Consider the following 21,227-nt stretch of genomic DNA (forward strand, 5'->3'; position numbering starts at 1 on the left):
GGAGTGGATGCTGTAGGCATACCTCTTTGCTTTTGCCCCAGAGAAAAAGGCAGCTTTTCTCCCCATTGGAAACAATGGAGGACAGTTCAGGACTCCTTCTTTGGGAGCTCATAGAATTGGATCCCTCACCCAATTGTATTGAAACTTGAGGGTTCTCCCATGAACAGGCACCAGCAGCACTGCTGCAAATTTTACACCTCTAGCTTTTAAAGATAGCCCCCTAGATCCCTGGATAACTTCCCAATAGGCTATAACAGAGCCAAATCATTTCAGATGACCACATAAAATTCTAATCTGAATACTATACGATATTGAAATTCAGGAATATCGCGAGTGTTAGTAGTTTTTGGCTGTCAGCTCCCTGTGTGCCACATGAACAGGAGATGAAATGTGGGTTATGTTCAGATTGCCAAAAATGGAAGTAAAGAATAATGCATAGATCATTCTTTTTCTTTTGGAGCATAGTCAAGTTAATGGTAGAGGTGCCATGAAATTCACAGTGAACATGTTCATGAGGGAAACAAAGGCATGGTCACTCATTAGCCAACCTCAGATCTCCTCACCTTGCTAACCACCATCTTGAGCAGAAACAGCTTTGTATCTGTATAGTATCTGTGGTGGAGCAGTTTCATTTCCAATCTGTCTAGTTGCCTTTCAGCTATTTTTGTATTTATGCAGTAGTTGAAATCACATGGTCATGATTGTCTCTGTCATGTAATCAAAAGGCATGACAAAAGAACTATGACGGTGAAACCAAGTGATAAGACTCTTTAGTAGACATAGTGTTTCTAATCAGTGCTGGCCAACTACTTTACTCACTGTTTATTTTAATGATTGGCTGCCAGGGAATGTTCAGTGATGACAGATCTATGTGTGGTAGAACCAGGACTTCCAAGAGTAAGTGCATGCATGAAATGCTGCTGATAGTACTGTATTCTTTGAATATGGGGAAAGTAACTTTCTGAAGAGGCTCAAATTGCTCACAAACAACCAAATCATTCAACAAAAACTCAGCTGTTGCTCACAACAGGCAAGCAGAACATCAACTGGACCAGGGGGTGCTCAGACATCTCTAGTTCTTACTACTGTCAAAGATTAAAACAACCCCATCACAACTGAATGAAACTTTTGGCTGTTCTAAGAATCCTCCTGTAATGTTTCAGTTGTTTTTGGCTTGTTTCATGTTTCAAAGCATTAGGTGGTATAATCTTTTAAGAGGATAAATCTAAATATATAAATAAGTTATATCCAGAGGTGACGCCTGTGAGCCTGAGAAGAGAAGCAGGCAAAATGTAGGTTAAAGAAGAACGATTTAAAAGATTGGCCACAAAATAAAAACAAACTTGAAATGTGGCCTTTTATGTTATTTATTTATTAACCACAAGTTTGCATCCCTTGCTCTAACAGCAGTAATTTTGAACATGTGGTCACACTGTGGGATCTGATGAGAGGTTTTCAGGTGACAAACTTGGTCAGCTGCTCCCATTTGGCCTGTACAGAATAAGCATCCACAGAAACCCTAAGAACCCACGCTAAAGAAAACACTTTACATTGATGTAGCTGGTAAAGTGTGTGCATGCGTAAGTGCTATTTTATAAGAAGCAGCCTAATCTTCTTCACAGTGACTCAGAAGTAAACCCCACTAGTTCAATGAGACTTCCAAGTATGTTTATAAAGGAAGATGATGTAAATTTGGCATACATTATTATTGTGGTTTCATTACATTTAAAAGTTGTTGAAATAGCAACCTAGTACAAACTTAGCATAATCTTGTGTAGAATCAGAGCTTCTGGCACATGGAAAGTAAAACCATGCATTCCTGGCTTAGCATCAAATTAAAGGCCACCAGACATCGTCTTGAAAGAATTTGGAACAGGCAAAGCATATTGCAAATGTGAAATATATTGTCTGATGGGCACCCAGCTCTATCCATTGTTTTTTTTTTTTTTTAAAGACTGTGTTTTGCTGACTGAATTCCTGGCAGAACATCCATACCTTTGCCAAATTCCATACCTTTGCCAAAATCCATACCTTTGCCAAATTAGGCCTGGTTTAACCCCAGCCTAGTACTCGTTAGGATCTTTCAGACTTCATAGTCTAATCCACATTGACTCATTTTATCCGTCTTTCAAAAGTTTTGAACTCCATGGAGGCTGAGGACACCTTTCTTTTAATACTTGACTTACAGTATAGTTCTTGAACCAATAGAGGCTTTTAGTGGCTGCGGGGGTCTATTGGCACATCCCATCAAAGAAACTTTGCAGTTCCCAAATATACATGTCCACTGACCTAGAACAAACTTTTCAATTTCACATTCTATTTTTGTATTTGTATTTTTATTGTCACACAGCAGCTCTCACCAAAAATACGTGTGTGTGTGTGTGTGTGTGTGTGTGTGTGTGTGTGTGTGTGTGTGTGTGTGTGTGTGTGTGTAAAGTACCATCAAGTTGCAGCTAATTTGTGGTGACCCCAGCAAAGGGATTTCATGACGAGTGATTAAGCAGAAGTGATTTGTCATGGCCTTCTTTTGCTGAGTCTTCCTTGGTGGCTTCCTTTCCAAATACTGACCCTGCTTAGCATCTGAGATCTGACAAGATCAATCACAGGGGTCTGCAACCTGCAGCTCTCCAGATGTTCATGGACTACAAATCTCATCAGCCCCTGCCAGAATGGCCAATTGGCCACGAACATCTGGAGAGCCGCAGGTTACAGACCCCGTACGCCATGCCAACCTTCCTCCTCCAAAAATACTTACAATTTCATTTTTCAAATTTCAACATTTATGGCATTCTAGACAAGCTGTGAGACCAAATTATCTAAACAGCCTTGCCGTATTATTCCCACCAAACAGGCATAACAAACAAGCTTCAAATGTAGTACACCACAACCAAGCTGTACATGTAGTTTGAGACAGCCGTGAACGGGTATACTCGGAAGGTCACAAGAACCACAGTTCTGTATGAGTTCTGTGCATTTTCTGCTCTTCATTAGTGGTTTAGTATGAGGCCCAACAAAGGCAATTTTTTCACACCAATCACCCTGATTTTTACATTACTAATAGGACAACTAAATATTGACTGTGATTTTAGCTTAGTTCTGCCAATCTTCAGCTGTAAGTCCAGTCTATATTGCATGGTGGGATCACATTTTATCAGAAAGAGTAATGCTGACTTTACTAACATCTGGAAGTGTGACAGCAGTGTGTGCTGGCAATAGAGGGCTGACTGGAAAATCAGTGCTTATAAAGCAAAATAAAAATTCAGCATCCAAATAACCATGCCAAGAAACACACAGATATGCAACATGAAAATTTTATGAAATTCAAGAAGAAAAGAAGAACTTGGGTTTATAACCCACCTTTCTCTCCTGTAAGGAGATTCAAGACAGTTTTCAAACTCTTTTCCCTTCCTCTCACCACAACAGATACCTTGGGCAGTAGATGGAGATGAGAGTCCCGAAGAACTGTGACTAGCCCAAGGTCACACCACAGGCTTTATGTGTAAGAGCAGGGAACAATGGCATATCTAGGGGGCAAGAGGGGGTCATATAGGAGGGTGCATTTTGGTTCCACCCACTCACTTTCCCCCCATGCCCAGCCCCCAATCAAACTCCACTCATGCCCTGCCAACCAACCAACCCCCACTCTCAGAAGAAAGGCAGTTGCCTGGTAGCCTTCATACAGCTTGTCAAGGAAGAGCCAGGACCAGTGACAGGCCTCCCAGGGAAGGCTTCTCTCCTGCCTGCCTGCCTGCCCACCCTGTTCCTTGCTGGCTTCCAGGTCAGCCAAGTGGGAGCACTGCAGTGGTGGTGGAAGAAGGGAAGGCTTTTCTTCAGCCTGTCCTCCTTGCTCTACTCTGCATCAGATCAACTAAAGGCGATCCCATCTTGGATTTTCCCCTGCATGTAATACAGTAAGTTCCTGAAATAAACGGGAACATCCACATGATGTGCTCTTTCTGAGCATGACCAGTGGACTTCCCAGAGCTTTCCCCTTTAAACTGGGTCAAAATAATCTCCTTTGATCTGATTCGAAACAGGAAGTATGAGGAAGTTACAGGAGGAGCATCAGTGTGGTTGCTCCACCCACAGCCACTACAAGAAAGGGGCAGAGCTGAGTTCTTACTTCAAAACAGCCAGTTTTGCACTTCTCCCCTTTGAGTACCTTTTCCTTTTCCTAGGGGGTGTGTGTGGTATCTTTACAGTGCAGCTCAACTAGGAAAAAAGAATGGGAAGGGAAAGCAGAATTTTAGACCATGGGAGAGCCCAGTATGATTGCTATGATGCTTTTGTCGCAGAGTTGCAGTGGAGAGAAATGGAGGAATGAAGGCTGAATGCTGTTCTCGTCCACTGCCATGCTGGTTGCTGCTACAATGAGGGCATATTTTTGCACCCCATGTAGATACAGCCCAACTCTGTTTTACAAAGAACTTTAATTACAATCACTGTATATCACTTTTTGTTCCTCTAAAGTACAGGCAATAACACCCTCCACAAATTTAAGATAAATATAACATATTCTATCTACACCAGTTTGACAGTATTGACAAGTTATGAAATCACAGATATTGTACTGTAACTAATACAAATCAATAGTAACCATTTAGAAATGCTTAAGACCGAAACAATGCCTATTTAAATGGAACTCTGATTCAGATTTTTATAGTTTAGTTCTGAGGAATTCATTGATATTAATAACATTTTAAGTTTACTATATAGCAGAGAGAAAAGGGAATTCTGTGTTTGTACACCAACAAGAATTGAACAATTCTAGCTCTTGGCAACATTTTAAAGATGTAAACAGTCTCTGGATATTTCTGTACAGAAAAGCAAAGGGCAACCTTTCATCCTTTTTTAAAAAAAACCTAAATTATAAAATCAGGAATAAAAGATAAGCCTCATAAAATTTTACTTCATATCTCTATTATTTTATCCTCTCATAAATAGAAATAAGAAAAGGAATTAAAACTTATGGCTTAACTACTTTTGGAGTAGACCATACATTCCTAGATGTCTATGAGATCGCAATGCCCTTTAAAAAATAAGGAATTAAAATCTTGATCCTTGCCGAAAAATGTAGAGCTAAAATAACTATATGCACTGATAATACACTGAGAAGTACATTTATATTCCATGTTAGTTGCAGAAAGGGCTATGAAGGCTTTTAATTGCTCCAACACTTCTGTTTAAGAAGGATGTGATCCTGCCCCTCATATATCACTCTTGCAGCATGAGTTTGAATAACCTCTAAAGAAGATGTATGGTAACTTTATTTAGACTGTCCTAGGATATGTGAAGGATCAGTGTAGTTGTATATTTAAACTGCCAGTACATTTTATTTTATTGTTTTATTATTTTTAAGATATTGTAAACCACTTTGAGCCCAAGAGACTGAAATTATAGACAAAATAAATAAAAAGGTCTTTCCAATGGATTACCAGAATAATGGCAGCGTTCAATAGAGACCATATCACAATATAATATACACAGTTTCACCTCTTTTATCCTACTCTTGCTGCATGGGATTTTTTTACATGCAAGGATCTTTGTATACAGATCACAAAGGCACATACATCCTTTGACTAATCCATTAAGTATCTCCAGCAGCTCTCCAATATTGTTATCCGTATTTTTGAAGAAATGACATAAAAAAGGAAGAAGCAGTGACAATTGATGCATGTATATTACCAGCTTGTTTGTTAATACTGGTTTAATTGTCTTAAGTTCTTCAAAGAATCCCAGGAACTGTGGTTTGGTGTGGATGCTGAGAACACCATTAAAGCACTCTGGCTTCTTCAACAATAGTCCATTTCCCAAGGTTACTGGACAAACAGATTATTGTTAAATGTTTGTCTGCTGTGCCCAAGGTTAATTTCATATAACACTCTTGTGACTGATGTGCTTGTCCGATCAAACTCACACAAAGTTATACAGTTATACAAGAAAACAACTTTCTCCTTACTCCGTTCCTTGCTTTGACTCTGGAAGAAGCTCCAGATCTGGCGAAATACAGAACCATAAATCAAAAGATGCCAAAGATTTTTTTTTTAATCTTGTAGAAAAGTGCATAAGGGAGAACACTGGAACTTTGTTGGAATATACATAATTAAATTAAATTAACATACAAGACTCTTTCTATAAAAACTAACCTTAATGGCAGAAATGACCTTTTTGTGTATCCTTGGAGACTATAACTCCCATCTTTTCGATGGAACTGCCTCTTTTTGATTTAAAGGACTACATACTAAAAAGTACAGTTTTTTAAAGAAAAAGTTTTAAGACTGATGTGTTAACGGGAGTCTAGTCATACATAATGTTTTGTTCATTCTCACAGTCAAAAGATGATCCCTAGTGGTGGAGGTGTCCAATTAATAGAGTGTAAACAGGAAGCAGAGATCAGTTATGAGATAATCTAAAATGTCTTATTTGCCTGTACATAGAGAAACAAGGAAGGCATGAAATGAATGGAGCCTATCAGAAAAGGAGCAAGGAAGTAGGAGTAAAGTGGAAAGTTTTGCCACGTGCATGTGCACCCTCATCCATGCACATGCAGAGATGCACAGAATACCATATGTAATATGCAAAAAAACCTTGGAACTGAATTCTTTCTAGGTCTTTAACTGGGCCACCGACTTATATTGGGGCCCCATGTACCATCTTTGGAATTAATTTGGGTTTGAAGATTTTAACTGCAGAAGGTATGTATTGATCTCCTTTGGTGAAAAAGAAGCATTTAATCATGGCAGTATTGCATTTTGCAAAGGTAGTAATTTAGCTGAGTTGAGGCAACAATTTCAGATTGAAATGAAACATCACCCCCAGGTAGCAGAAAGATGGCACTTGTTCCAATGTGTTCCTATTGATTTTCCATGAAGAAGGTCGCCAAGATCTGACAAACACCAAAATCTTGGATTTGGTATAGTTTATCTCCAGAGCATTGCGTTTACAATAATCAGAAAATGCCTGGAGACTGCGGGTAAAGCCAATTTTTGTCCGCAAAAGCAAAACTGCATCATCTGCATATAGTAACGCAGAGATCTTCTGTAAGTTCAAGGTGGGATTGTGGCCTCCTATTTTCAAAAGATGGGGTATCAGGTCACTAATGAACAAATTAAACAGAAGAGGGGCCAATTCGCAGCCTTGTTTAACGCCTCTGTTGGATGGGATATCAAATGTAATATGCTTGTTATCTAGGGTCTCCCTCTGTTTTATAAATTTATTTCATAGCACATAGTAATGCAGATATAGGTACATCTACATTTAGATCTGTGTCTACATTTAGATGGCTATAACTAGCCTGGAAATTAAAAAAAACTGGGAATGACTTATCCCAATGGGAGAAAAGTTATTCATGTGCTTAAATCTTCTGCTGAAAACAAAGGGATTGAAACTACTTAATTTTGATTGGATCATGTTTACTGTTTGGCTTAAACACGAAAAAACAAAGAGAATATAAAGCAGACAGTCTTCTGAATCAGTATCAAGAGGGTTAATCAACAGTATAGTCCCCTTCTAATTTCTTGGTTTTCAGCACAAATCATATTCTTTTCTTAACATCCACACTTATTCCAGTGTGGCATCAGTTCTACACTGGAGGCACACAATCTGAATAACCTGGAAACAAGCTCATATATCTTGAGAGCTGTCATGAAACTGATTCAAGATCTATGTATTTCAAAGTGATGTGTGGACACAGGAGCGTCTTAAGGTTCAACATGATAAAAAATAACATTAGAAACTAGTTTGAGATGTGTTTGTCTTCTAAGGGTCAACCAGACATGACACTGGAATATCTGTCATCAGAGTTTCCCAGCATTTTATAAATGCAAATAGCAGCTGTGTGGGCAGATTGCTGCCACAGTACAAGAAAAGAATGTTCTTCCACCAGCATAGTTTTACCTATCTAGACTGATGGCACCTGCATTGCTTTTAGCCCTGGAATGAAAAAGACAGTCAAAGAGAGGGTACTAGTGGGTTTTTTTTCCTTCTAGGGCTATGAACAATGTAGAGAATATATGTGTGCATTCTATCAGTGAAACTATCTGGGGGGATTAACTTTTTTCAGCCAAAGGACCTGAAGCATAACATACTCATTGACTTACTGAATCAAGAACAATCAAGAATGTTTATATCCGTAACATGCATGTGACAGTTAACAATATCAGGTGATGGCATTCATGCTTTATGTGCAATATTTTACATGTTGTCATCCTTATTGCCTACAGAGCAGAGATTTTGCTTCACAGCTTGCATGAAGGCTACCTGTTTGACTCCAAATGCCGAACAGCCAAATTGGATACCATTTCCTAGGTTGTGCTGTGCTCCTCTTCAGAAATCAGAGCTCTAGAGCTCTTCCTTTACACTTCATTTAAAATATGACCGAATCTGTGCTTTCCTGTACTTTTATTGTAAATAGATATGAAAATGATGGCATTTTTACAGTATCCATAGGGTTCCGAATTCTATTCCAACCTCACAACAATTTTGTGAGATGGGTTATCTTGGGCTATTAACCTAACAAGCATCATAATTTGAACACAGGACCCTGAGGTCTAAAGCTGGACATTAGAGTCATCAGGACATTAGGATCACAAGGAAAAATAATGGTGGACCAATGGTCTAGGGCAGGGTTAGGGAACCTGCGGCTCGAGAGCCGCATGCGGCTCTTCTGCCCTTGCACTGCAGCTCCATGAGCTGAGCCGCCAGCCCCATCCTTGCCCGCCCTGCAGGCAGCAGGGCAAGTGCACCAATTGCCCGCGGCTGGCTAGGCCGCACCGCGGGCTTCCCCTCTCACCCGCCCTGTTCAAGCGGGGCGGGTGTTTGCCCGGCGGCCGGTGAGGCCGAGCCGCTGGCTTCATCCTTGCCTGCCCTGCAGGCACCAATTGCCCGGCTTCCCCTCTCGCCTGCCCCGTTCAAGCGGGGCGGGTGCTTTCCCGGGGGCCGGCAAGGCCAAGCCGCCGGCTTCATCCTTGCCTGCCCTGCAGGCAGCAGGGCGGGCGCACCAATTGCCCGGCTTCCCCTCTCGCCCGCCCCATTGGAGCGGCGAGGCCAGCCGCTATTTATCCTTGCCACGGAAACAAGCAGAAGCCGAGGCGCATCCTCGCAGCTTCTCAGAATGAGCGGAGTAAAAGGTAAAAAACCCCAATATATACAGCGTTATCTTTATTTTAAATGTCAAAAATTGTTTGCGGCTCCAAGTGTTTTCTTTTCCCGTGGAAAATGGGTCCAAATGGCTCTTTGAGTGTTAAAGGTTCCCTACCCCTGGTCTAGGGTTCCCTCTCCCGCCATTTGAAGAGGCCAGCTCAGCTGAGCAGAAGCTGGCACTGGGTGAAGGGGGGCCATCAGGCTGCTATGGCCCAGGTGTGTCTCATGTGGTTATGGCCATCACTTCTACCTAGCCAGCCATCCCAACACAAAGCTGCTGTCAAACTGGGCACTATGTATACCGCACCAGCACTGGGATATTTTCAGCAAGGGGGTGGGGGTGGGTCAGGGGAGAGGTAAGCCCTTTCCTGGATTGTTTTGGCCTCCCAGTGTAACATTATATCCATGTCTGGTAAAACCAGCTATAAATCACTGAACCACAAACTGTCTATGTAGTCAAAAAAATTTAACTTGCCTTTATTATTCCTTTTCTTCTTGCAAGAAAGAGAAAATGTTCTAAGATGAGCAGGCTTGCATGTAGCTGTTTTGTTAAATGGGAGAGAGATCATTGAAAACATTTTCTCACCCCATTGCTGATTCCATCAGCAATACAGCCACACACCACAATGGTTTTGTCTGAATAACAGTGCTGAGTCTGCATCCTAAAACATGCCAGTTCATCAACCTAAAAACAATTCTACCTTTATTTGTTACATTTCAAGTGTCTGACAACTTCTAACCACAGGAAAGGAGCCACTTTGAAGAAGCCTCTTGCTAAGTCAAAATCTAGCATAAACTTTATACATTAGCCCTCTGGGCACTAGGAATGTCAGCTTCTAAAAAAAAGCTGAGTTAGAAGTTTTTCACCTAAAGTTGGTGAGGGGACAAGCACATCTGAGCACAAAAAGACTACTAAAACTGGAATTGGGAAAAGAGCCATTCATGCATCGTGACTGAATCCGCAAATAATTTTACTCTATGGCTTGGGATTAGGCTTGGTGATTAGGTAAATGATGCTTTGCTCCACACCAAGGTTCTCAACAAAGTGCAACCACTGTGAAGACCCTGTAGATCGATCTCATTGGGCAGGCAGTCAGTCTCTCTGGGAAAATGAGGTGCATGAGAGAGGATACGGCAGTTGCAATGGTGAGGGAGTATCTTGCAGAGCCCTATAAGCTTCAGTCCATTGAACTACTGAACTATGAAGAAGTCAGTCTAGCCTGACCTCTCTACTGTGGCCCTGGAGCTCCTCTTCTGCCCTCCGACAAGCATCCAGAGTGAGCACATTTTTTCCCAGATGGCCAACATCCTTGACCCATTTCGCTCCAGTCTAAAACCCTGGGGAGTCCAGCAGTTGATCTTCCTCCAGGTCAACATGAAGTTCTTCAACTATCCAGAACTGGACTTTGAAACTGACTGAGCAGAGCATGTGTTTGTGCCTACATCAGCTTAGAGTCTGTCCTGGGCAGTCTGGGTAAACAGTCTTCCCACATTAAATTAGTCAGCAGGACAATTTCCTAATTCAATTCGTGATCCCCTCCACAGTCCCTGATGCCATTATACCAAATCCAGAAGCCTCCATTGAACCCTAGCAGCTGTGCAGTGAAGGGGAATGTTGGAGATGATGTTAGGCTCACTATTCCTACGGCCCAAACCAAAACTGCAAGCTGATGGATGTGGCGGAGGCACTGAAATTGTTCCTCATCTTGCTATCTTCACTCGGTCCTATGTCTTCATCCGTATAGTTACTTGGACGGGACCTCTTCTTTGAAGATAATCAATCACTTATCAATAGCTGCATATACTGCATTCCAGTCAGTAGAAGTAGATCCCATTACCTATCTTGGGACAAAGACATAGAGGACCGGTAGAAAAGAAGAACTATAGTTTAGTCACCTTGAAGCTATGTTGTGAGGTGATGTGATATCAGTATGTATTGTAAGAGTCTGAACTCTGATATTTGTTGCACTACACTGGTTACACTTTATGTATTGCACTTTATATGTGGGCTTAGCGCAATTGATAAAGCAGCGGTTGATGCAGCGCGTTTGTTGTTTGTGGAGTTGTTTACGTTGAATCGTTTTCCCACCCTGGGTCTCTGTTCGTTCTGGCAGCCAATTACAGCACAGTGGCCTGGGCATGCACAGAACGGGGGACTCGGGGTGGGCAGGAACATGCACCTTTAAACAAAATTTTCTTCTTGCATATGAAGCCATGACCATACAACTAATAGGCAAACGTTTGTGTGCCGTTGTTGGCCACGAAGCTCTATGCTTTGTGACGACGGGAATTTTGCGAAGTATCTGTAGGTGGGATATTTTTCAAGGTAGAGATGCCAAATTTACAGAGTGGCTTTGGGAATCCTCCTGAGAAGAGCAGCCAATTTTGGTAAAGTTTGGTTCAAGGGGTCTAATTCTATGGGTCCCCAAAAGGGGTATCCCATCTCCCATTGTTTCCTACTGTTTCTAAAGGGAGATGAGGTCCTCCCCTTTGGGGGTTCATAGAATTGGACCCCCTGAACCAAACTTCACTAAACGTGGATGCTCTTCTCAGGAGAGTCTCCTAAAACCATCCTGCAAGTTTGGTGCCTCTACCTTGAAAAATGTCTCCCATGGATGGATTCCCCCCCCCCAAATAAATTCCCCATAGGCTAAAATGGAGCTGAATTATTGTGGAATTTTCAGAAAATCTCAAATATATTCAGGTTTCTTGATGCATGTATTCGGGTTTGTTTGTTTTTTTTGCTTTACTGATGATTTTGAAGTTGACAAAAACTGTACCCAAATTTTACAGATTTTTTTTTTTGGTCAAACTTATTAGGGATATAATAATCACAAATCCCAGAGGAGAGGTTTTAGTTGAATAACCCAATTGAATTTAAATGGATGTTACTACTTTTAAGAATGCATAACAGAAGAATGCTTTGGGCCAGTTCTAATGTAATATTAGCTCCTTAGCAACTTCTTAAATAAGTATAAACCCTGGTTTGACTAAGTTTGAGTACTAATACTTTGGACAGCAACAGATGCTAAGCTCAGTGCTAAATCTTACATTTCCCTGTGAATTTCTTGTATTTTCAGTGTACTTTCTGAATAGTCTCAAACCCTATGTGACTTATTCAAAGACTGCTTCATTTAGTCCATTTATACTGCAAATAAATTTGCAGTCATCCTGCTTAAAGGTACTCTTAGAAACATTGAGAACCTGAACTTTTTGTCACCTAACTGATGAGATTGCCTTACAAATCTGTTCATTTGCCACCCAGTTGTCACCTTGAGGTGTGTTTATTAAACATATTAAATTATTCCAGTTATTTTATCAGTTCTGGGTAATGTTATCAATATGGTGGAAAGCACAGAAAACAACCATCTTATGTGGTGTCCTATACCATCCATCCTTGTAGAAACCCTGCTGATTCCCTTCCCAACAGATGTGATGAAGTAACCTCCGCTCTCATTAGGTTATATGCAAACGCTGATGAAAGGGAACATGGAGACGTGTCACGTTGAACAGTTAGGAAACAAACCTTTGACACAAAGCAGCAGGCAGATAATAAGACTCGGTGGTTGACAACAAATGAGACTACACTTAATTTGCTGTGCAGTGTTCATGTAATTAGGTACATTTGGTACAGGCAACAAAGTAGACAGCTCGAATATGGCTGTGATGAATTGGGAGACCCTCTGTCAGGCTCTGATCGTATTAATCATAAAGCCAAAGCTGGGTGACTCTATTTTTCTTCAGAATACACACACTTTCCCTTTTATGTGAGGGATGGGGGGTGGGGGAAGCTCTACAATTTTGAAAAGGAATTATTTTCTTATTATTTAAATCTGATTATTGCAGGTATTGCAGTACTTTTAGGAATTATTCAGATTTACAGACACTTCTTTGCACGTGGCACCATTAATTACAATTGTATTGCATAAGCATTCCTAATTATGATAACTAGTTCATAAGTATGTATAATACGACTAGATTCTAAAGTTCTGCAAATTTGCTTTAGCCGGAGATGTTTGATAAGTTGTCAACTTAATAAGTTGTCAACTTATATCCTAGCCAAATCCACAGATGTTACTACCAGCTTCTTTAACCTGTGCCATTGTAGCATCTATGCATGAGCTATAATGAGCATAAGCTATGAAGCTGTGGAGAGTTAGGAATAGACTGTGGGCATTTGTGCATTCGGACTCTGCTTCATGTTGAGTATACATTCTCTATGGGTTGGATTCTGTTATGCACACATTTTCCCCCTTTCTTGGACTCACCATGCCTCAGATCAGAGATCTGTAGTTTCTGAAAACTTTGGAAGTGTGGCTTTTCCTCTCCCTTCACATGGGAAGTGAGGGAAACAGCATATCTTTGGCTTGCACTGGGTTTTTTCACTCCTCCCAACCTTCCCCTGCCTACCCATCAGCAGCTCCTCCTACTCTTTGGGATAGCATCTCAGAGTTATAGGAAAAACTTAAACACCGGTGAAATTTACATTAAATTTTCATGGTCTAGCAAAATAACACTATACCTAAGATGGGGTGAGCGCGTGCAGAGAGCAGCCTCCCCCAGCTGGAGGTTGCATGGCAAGAACAAGTGGGTAAAATGGTGGGTCAAGTTAGCACTTTGCAGCAAGGGAATCCTGTTTAAACCATAAAGCACAGGAAAACCCACAGCAAAGCTCATGGCTGCAGGATAAGAACTGCATGCATAAACGGTCTGTGTTAAATTGTCTGAGTTAAATGTAGAAATGTCCTCTACTCTAGAATTCACCCTAATCATTCATTCATTCATTCATTCATTCATTCATTCATTCATTCATTCATTCATTCATTCATTCATTCATTCTTTCTTTCTTTCTTTCTTTCTTTCTTTCTAATAAGTCTAACAACTTGATAAATAAACATATCTTGTTTGAATAAATTAGCTCAGCACCTACTGATATTTAGAATTTGTATTATTCTTTGCACCTTCATTTGTAAGGAAAGAACAGGACAAACTATAGCTTACTTATATAACATTAAAACCAACAGAACATTTCCTGTTGCTGTCTCAATGACTTGTGAACTTCAGGAACTAAATATGTATTTATTTATTGATCTTATAATTACGTTCAGGTTTTTATTACTGAACTGTTGTTGGGGCATTGAACTGCAGTAATCAACATGCGAGCCATGCATAGATCAATCCAACAAGAAATATTCAGGAGAGTCAGGAGGCCCATTTTATCCCAGACAAAATGCCTGGTATTTTTGGCAACAATGAAGCAGAAAATACCCTTACAAAGGCTGCCACTACTCCTCATTGCATGAAATTGCCCAGCTGTCAGACCTTCAGACTTTCCTTCATCCTCACAGCAGTTCCACTCCTTTTCAAAAAGGGATATCCGGAAACAGTGCATTCCAGGAGAGGAAGGGAGAAAGTGCAACTCTTCATTCAGTTATGACACAACATATTTTTCTCTTCAGAGACGGCAGCCAGAACAGCCTGCTAACACCTCTCTGAAGACAATTTCGTCTCCTCCTAAATCTTATTATCTCACTAAGTCAGTTTTTGATTGTCATGGGTTGCAGAGGAAGAGCCTGAAACAAATGTACGAATCTGGAAAAAAAAACACATGTGACTGTGAAACATTAAAAAGGTCCTACAAAAATAGTGATGAGAGACTGGTCTGCCTTGGTTTTGATGTAAGCAGAACTGACAGAGGTGCGTGCACACTGGAATTCCTGTCGATTGCAGACAAAAATATGGCATATGGCATTGGGTAGGAAATTGAGCTTCCTAAGAAGCATAACTTTTTAAAAAGAGAAAGCAAGGCTCCCAACCTTATCATACAAAGATATGCCTGAACAGATGCAGCAAATGTTTACTGAAAAGAAGCCATATAAGTAGCTAAATGAGACTTACTGTGGCTGAAGGCAGACCTTCCATGCCCTGCATACCTCCTCCTCTTTTCCCATGCTACCAAAAGCCAGAATGAATTGAGCAAAACAGTAATACTCAAACTTAATACTTAGACTCAATACTTAGATTTAAGAATGCTGATTTGCTCATAAAGTAATTTATCCAGGCCACGTAACTCAGCTGAGGTTGTCCCATACCACATCATTCTTATCTAAACATGGAAATCCCGTTGTTGTTGACACAGAATGCAGATTATTTGAGTGTGGAATGTTGATGTCTTTATCATGGAGCCTGTACAGCCCATGGATGAAACCATCCATATTGCTACATGTACTCCATGCTAAAAACACCCAGATTCCTAAGCCAGGCATTCTACATTCTGTGCCAAGAACAACTGAATGTACATGTCCAAGCAGAAGTCATGTGGTATGGCACAACCTTATAGCCATGAAATTTTATAGCAACCTGATAGCCAGACAATTCCTGCTGTTGATAACTTCTTACATTGAATGTTCACTTTTCTTTCTCTCCTTTGTTCAGTGATATATCACTCTATCATCTCCTTTGTCCAAATCCTAAGCCCAACCTCTGTAGTTCAAAATCCAGTCCTCTATCCACTAGAACATACTGACAAATGCATATATGTTTGCATAAATCAGTGTATTTAAAATAATTTTTCTGCTCTTGTGTACTTGTAGAGGGTATGATAAAGCTTGCCCCCCACCCCAGCATTGTCAGCTTCTGAGGCTTCACCAGACTTTATACTCAAATTTTGCAACTGCCAAATACTATGGATTTGTTTTATTAACGGAAAGATTATGCATTTTAAACCCAGGATTAATTTTATTGTCCTTTTATGAGGTGATTCCCAAATTGTGAACTACACACTACCTTGATTATTATCAGCATTGGAGGTATTTACACAACTGAACCGTGGTGCGTGTGTGTGATTTTTGCATTTTCATAATTTTCATGCATTTGTAAAATAAAAGATTTAAGTGAACAAATAACTTATTTAGGGAAAAAAGGACGGACAATTGAATGAACAGGGAGGAGGGTGCTGGCAGCAACTAGAGCACCGGAAGAGGGGCTGCAAAACTTACCCATGAATAGTATGGATGGAGTGAGGTTCATAATGGTATCTTCCCTCCTGGTGACGCATGTCAATTGGCAAAGGAGCATGGAAGGCTGGAAAAATATGCTGTGGAACTGTGGAGAGAAAAAAAGGAGAGGAAAAACTTCATTTTTTAAGAAGAGCAACCTATTTCAAAGGCATTAAAGCTCCATGCATTTCAGAGCAAGAGCACAGCCAGACAAGGGGGTCTTCATGATATCAGCGCTATAGTACACCAGAGAAGTGGAATGAATAAATAATCAAAGTCATTTGGAGAAATCCTACATCTTCGACATTAAAGATCTCCAACAGGGCTTTTGACAAAGACAAGGAACTAAGCGCTCTTTGAACTCGTGGAGATTATAGGAAACACCAAGGAATGCTTGGCTCGCAACGCAAATCAGAATCGACAGAGTTTGGCGGAACCCAAGCCCTCATCCTCTTCTCTGCCAGGAAAAGCAGAAGAAGCACCTTTCCCTAAGGTGTACAAACACACACAGAGTGTGGAGCTTGGAAATATTTACCTACGGGTGGAAAAGCAAGCAGAGAACAAATGTGAACTCTGTTCAAGAGTAAGGACTAGCTGGAAAAGATCTGTGGCCGAGCTTCTGAGAAAGGAACCTAAATTGCCCTCACTCGTCATCATTTGTGACCCTTTCTATTAATTTGACCATCTTGTTTCATCTGCCCTCAAGTGGTCTCAAAGGACAGGGAAGACCAACATTGATACATGAAATCTTTAAGCTTTAAAATTTATTATAGCTCCCAAAAGTTAAGACTGTCTGAGAACAGCCAGACCAATAGAAAAGGTTTTAAATTAGACTTCTCTGTTGCACAAAAGTGATGATAACTGATTCAGGTTCCTAAAAACAATCACTTATACAGCTGCTGATTAATCATAGGTCCTGAAAGGCCACCTAATCACTGTTTTAAGAATGGAGGAGATGCAAAGCAGGTATTTGCAGAGGGTACGAAAGGCTGGTGAAATATTCTGTGGAAAGGGGAAGAGGGGAAAAAAACCTTTAAAAACATCATTTGGGGTTCCATCTAGGTTCACGAGAGGACATACAAGGTTTAAAGGTTCACATCATTCTTCCTTAAACAGAATGAAAAGGTTTGCACTATCTCAGGTACACAGAGAGTGAAAAATACACAGGAGAGTTGTCCCTGCCCAGATCCAACCCTAAACATCATATGAGAACAAAATGCATATGATTTGCTGTTAGCATGAATAGGTGAATAATTGTGTCTCTCTGTGTGTATAATATATCCCCCCCTCAATTCAGTTTCTCATATTCCAGCCTTCCTCTAAAGAGCCAAGGCAACATACATAATTCACCACATTTCATCCTTATGACAGCTCTGTAGAGTAGGTTCAGTATCCTGGGGCTGAACCTCTTCCTTCCCTCAGTAAGGGGGTCATGAGCTTATAGTTTCACACTGGCAGTTTCTTATTTGGGTGCCGAGGTTCCCATGGCAATCAGGTCCCTCAGAACTTTGTTCCCCTAGTAGTTACTCCCACTTAGTGCCCTGCCTTTCTAGAAGTAATATCCTTGAGTTCAGAATAGGCAGAATATTAGGAAATGAAGTTTCAGTCCCACAATGAATAGAGACAAATGTTCACCATCAAAATATACAGCTGCCAGCACTACTGTGAGGACTGAAGCCCAAAGCTTTTAGGGAAGAAAAGACTTGAGATTTCATAACAGGTTTATTCTGAGGAACTCTGGCGGTGTGCTGATCCGAATATGGTTGCTTGGCCAGTGTGAAAACACAATAGAGTAATTGTTAAACCCCCAAGAAAGAAGAGGGGAGAAAAGTTAAGTCAATAGAAATCTATTAGGGTCCATGTTCCCCCATCCCATCTTCTGTCTACACATTAATCTAACACTGCTCAAAGGGCTTGGGCAGAGAGGAATCGTTTAAATAAAAATGCAGCCAATGTCAACCCAAGCTGAATATGCAGCATGACCCTATTTGGTCTCAAATACAAACAAAATCTCATTCACAATCCAGTTTTTACAGTGCTGAAACCCTTCCGTGCCAAACTGTGTCTTACTGAATGCCAAATAAATTAGCGCTGTCTACTTCAGAACAGTGTACAATGCTAGGGCTTCACTTTGAAACACTTAATAATAGAGAATATGAGCAAAGTGTTTTCCAATTGATGTAATTTGAGAAGACGTGGGCTATGGATTTTTAAAAAACTACGTTAGGGGTGCCAATCCCCCAGCTCAGAGTGATGGTGGGAGAAAACTAAAATAAAAAAAATGGCTGTTGGGCTGATGGCAAGATGTCATTGCCAAGAGGGAGGATTCCTTGTGGAAACTTTATATCACATAATTTGTATATATATTTATATCAAGTTGCAGCCAAATTGTGGCAATCCCACAGAGTTGGTCTGCCATTGCCCTCCTCTGCATAGTGACCCTGGTCTTCCTTGGCATCCAAGTGCTAGGCTGGGCCCACCCTTCTTAGCTTCTGAGATCTCACAAGATCAGGCTACCTTGGGTCATCCAGGTCACAGTTTGTGTACATTCACAATCCCCCAGAGACATCCAGTACCTGTTGTTGTTTTGTGGTCAATTATATTAGTCTGGATTTTGGTAGACTACATGTGATATGATAGCTCATATCATCTGTGGGATTTACCTATTTCTTGAGTTAGAATTTCACTCCTGTTGCCTTTTGCAAAGGAGCGTTTTGACAAGAATGGAGATTATAAACAGTACAACAACTTGGTACTTGATATTTTTACATCAAGGGAAACATCCTTGAGTATCTTGGCTGAGAGTAGAGGAATGTGTCTGCTGATTTTCACAGTATGGGATACCCTCATTCATTTAATAACACAGGTCCATTTCAATCATAATTACTTTCTCAGATGTAGTAGAAGTGATAGAAGAGACCAAAGGGGAATTCTTCAGAACACAGAACTAAATCATCCTTACCAGAAGGCCAACTTCCCATTCCTAAAGGAATTATAGCTAGTGATATGGATTCCATTCGATTTTCCTTGGAGCTCAGGAAGTTATACCTTCAATCACAATCTCAGAAAGAAAACTTGCTAAGGTTATCAGTTTGTGGAAGAAGTATGTCTCAGCCTATATTCAGGGTGTTATCTGAATAATGATCTTGCTGTTTTAAGTGAGCTGGGTGACTGAATGAGCACAAGAAAAATATCTTGCCTTGAAAGCAAAACCTAAGCTAATGTACTGTTAATGGACTTGGTAAATTATCAGAGGAGATAATAGGGAAGGGTCAGAGAAGGTCTGAGACAAAGAGTAAAGGAAAAAACTGGGTCAGAGCAACACGACGGAGCATCTCCCATTGGTACGCTGTGGGATTCTCCATAGATGAAGTCATGATTACCACACAGAATATTAAATTGCTGGGAAAGCCATCTGAGGACCCCCCACCCGACACAGAATCAGAAGAGAGGAAGGAAAAGCACAGCAGACAGCCAAACTTACAGTAGTTGTGACTTAACCTGTGATCAAAACTCCATTAGGGAGCTTACATTTAATAGCATTTAGAGTAACATGACTTATTTGAAGTCGTTTACAAAATACGCCCAGTGCAGACTGTATAGATTTACTCTGAAGAAGGTAATTATGTAGTTACTAATTACACTTTGTCTGCACATTTTATAGCCAAAGGTGGATGTGTAATTTGAGCTATATAAAAGTCTCATCCACATTTTATTGCATTGCTTTGTAGAGGTGATTTAACCTCCAACCCTGGCTACATCAGATTTTCCCCCTCCAAGCGAAATAAGAAAGCTGAAAGATACACTTATGGGTTGAAGAAATTTAATTATAAACAAAATCAGATTCTAGAATGCATACATGCCACATTTTCAGGCTTTCTCTTAGTTTTGGTGTGCAGGTGTGAAAAGCAGAAAGGGAGTTCAAAATAAACAAGTATCAGGTTTCTGATGAGAAAAACAGAAAGGTCATTTTAAGCATGCCAGATTTTTGGATTATTTGCCAGAAGATTGATTTACAATTAAATTTCCTGAGCTAGATAATGGATGTGTGATTTTGGTCTGAGAATGGATCCACATACAGTTGGATACTGTAAAAGTGTAATAATTCATCTCCTGGATTCTTCTCACTATGCACATGCTGAATGATTACAGTACTGCAACACCTAACAACCTGTGAATCCTACCTTACTATGCTGCAGAAGGCCCAAAGTCCTAGTTTTTCCATGCTAAAGGATTCAGATCCTTGATCTGTGAAGTCATTTTGTAAACTGCATTTCTGTAACTGATCAAATGTGGGACTGGCATGATTCTTCTCAACATTGGACAAGATGAAGGAGACAGCTAGTTTCAGAAGTGCACACACTTTTACTATGGTAAGAATTTTGTTTTGTCAAAAATGGTGGCCTTTATTCAATTAAAGGTGAATTTGGATGAAGATTTCACAAACTGGATATTGCGGCTGTTACCTGTACACAGTGTTTGTGGGGCCTTGTGTTCTTTTACTCATCCTAGCTCAAACCTATAGTGTCTTTTTAGCCCAGCTTTGGTGGGGGTAAAATGTAGATGGCTCAGAAAGGCAATGGCAAACCACACCATAAACATAGTCTGCCTAATAAATGTTGAGATGTGACATCACACCCTGAGTCAGTAATGACCTGGTATTTGCACAGGGGACCACCTTTACGATTTAGTGTTAGAAAAATGTGCAACAATACTATAGTTGTATCTACAAAACGCAGCAGAGCCATGCAGTGGTGTTTCCATCAGATTAAAAAAAGCAAACTGCAAAGTGTTCCAGCACTGATCAGCAAGGACCTTTTGTTCCATAAAAGATGAGTGAGAGACAGCTTATCCAACAACATTTTTTTTTGCACTGGTGTCTAGTACCAGCTGCTTCTGATGAAGACACAGGAAATACCAGCGTGAATAATGATGGAATAATGTGCTCATTAAACTGTTTCCAAACATCCCCTGTGGCTGGAGGTCAGTGATACACCCTAATTCAGACCCATTTATTAAAAATTGAACTGCTGTTGCTCTGCGGAAACTTGCATATTTTTTCTGAACCTCTGAATTTTATTCCCCAGC

The 21,227-nt window shown here is 40.5% G+C and overlaps 1 protein-coding gene across 3 annotated transcripts in view; it reads right to left on the reverse strand.

The window, feature by feature from the left end:
• The window catches only part of GLI2 (GLI family zinc finger 2), a 282,674-nt gene that overhangs the window by 81,893 nt on the left and 179,554 nt on the right, over positions 1–21,227 (reverse strand). For all 3 annotated transcript variants that reach the window (XM_048484808.1, XM_048484806.1, XM_048484807.1), the window contains exon 3: positions 16,140–16,245. In XM_048484808.1, the coding sequence (XP_048340765.1) occupies positions 16,140–16,245 (106 nt within the window). The remainder of the gene's footprint in view (positions 1–16,139; positions 16,246–21,227) is intronic.

The sequence above is a fragment of the Sphaerodactylus townsendi genome, linkage group LG02 (genome assembly GCF_021028975.2).
Source record: "Sphaerodactylus townsendi isolate TG3544 linkage group LG02, MPM_Stown_v2.3, whole genome shotgun sequence".
Taxonomy (NCBI): domain Eukaryota; kingdom Metazoa; phylum Chordata; class Lepidosauria; order Squamata; family Sphaerodactylidae; genus Sphaerodactylus; species Sphaerodactylus townsendi.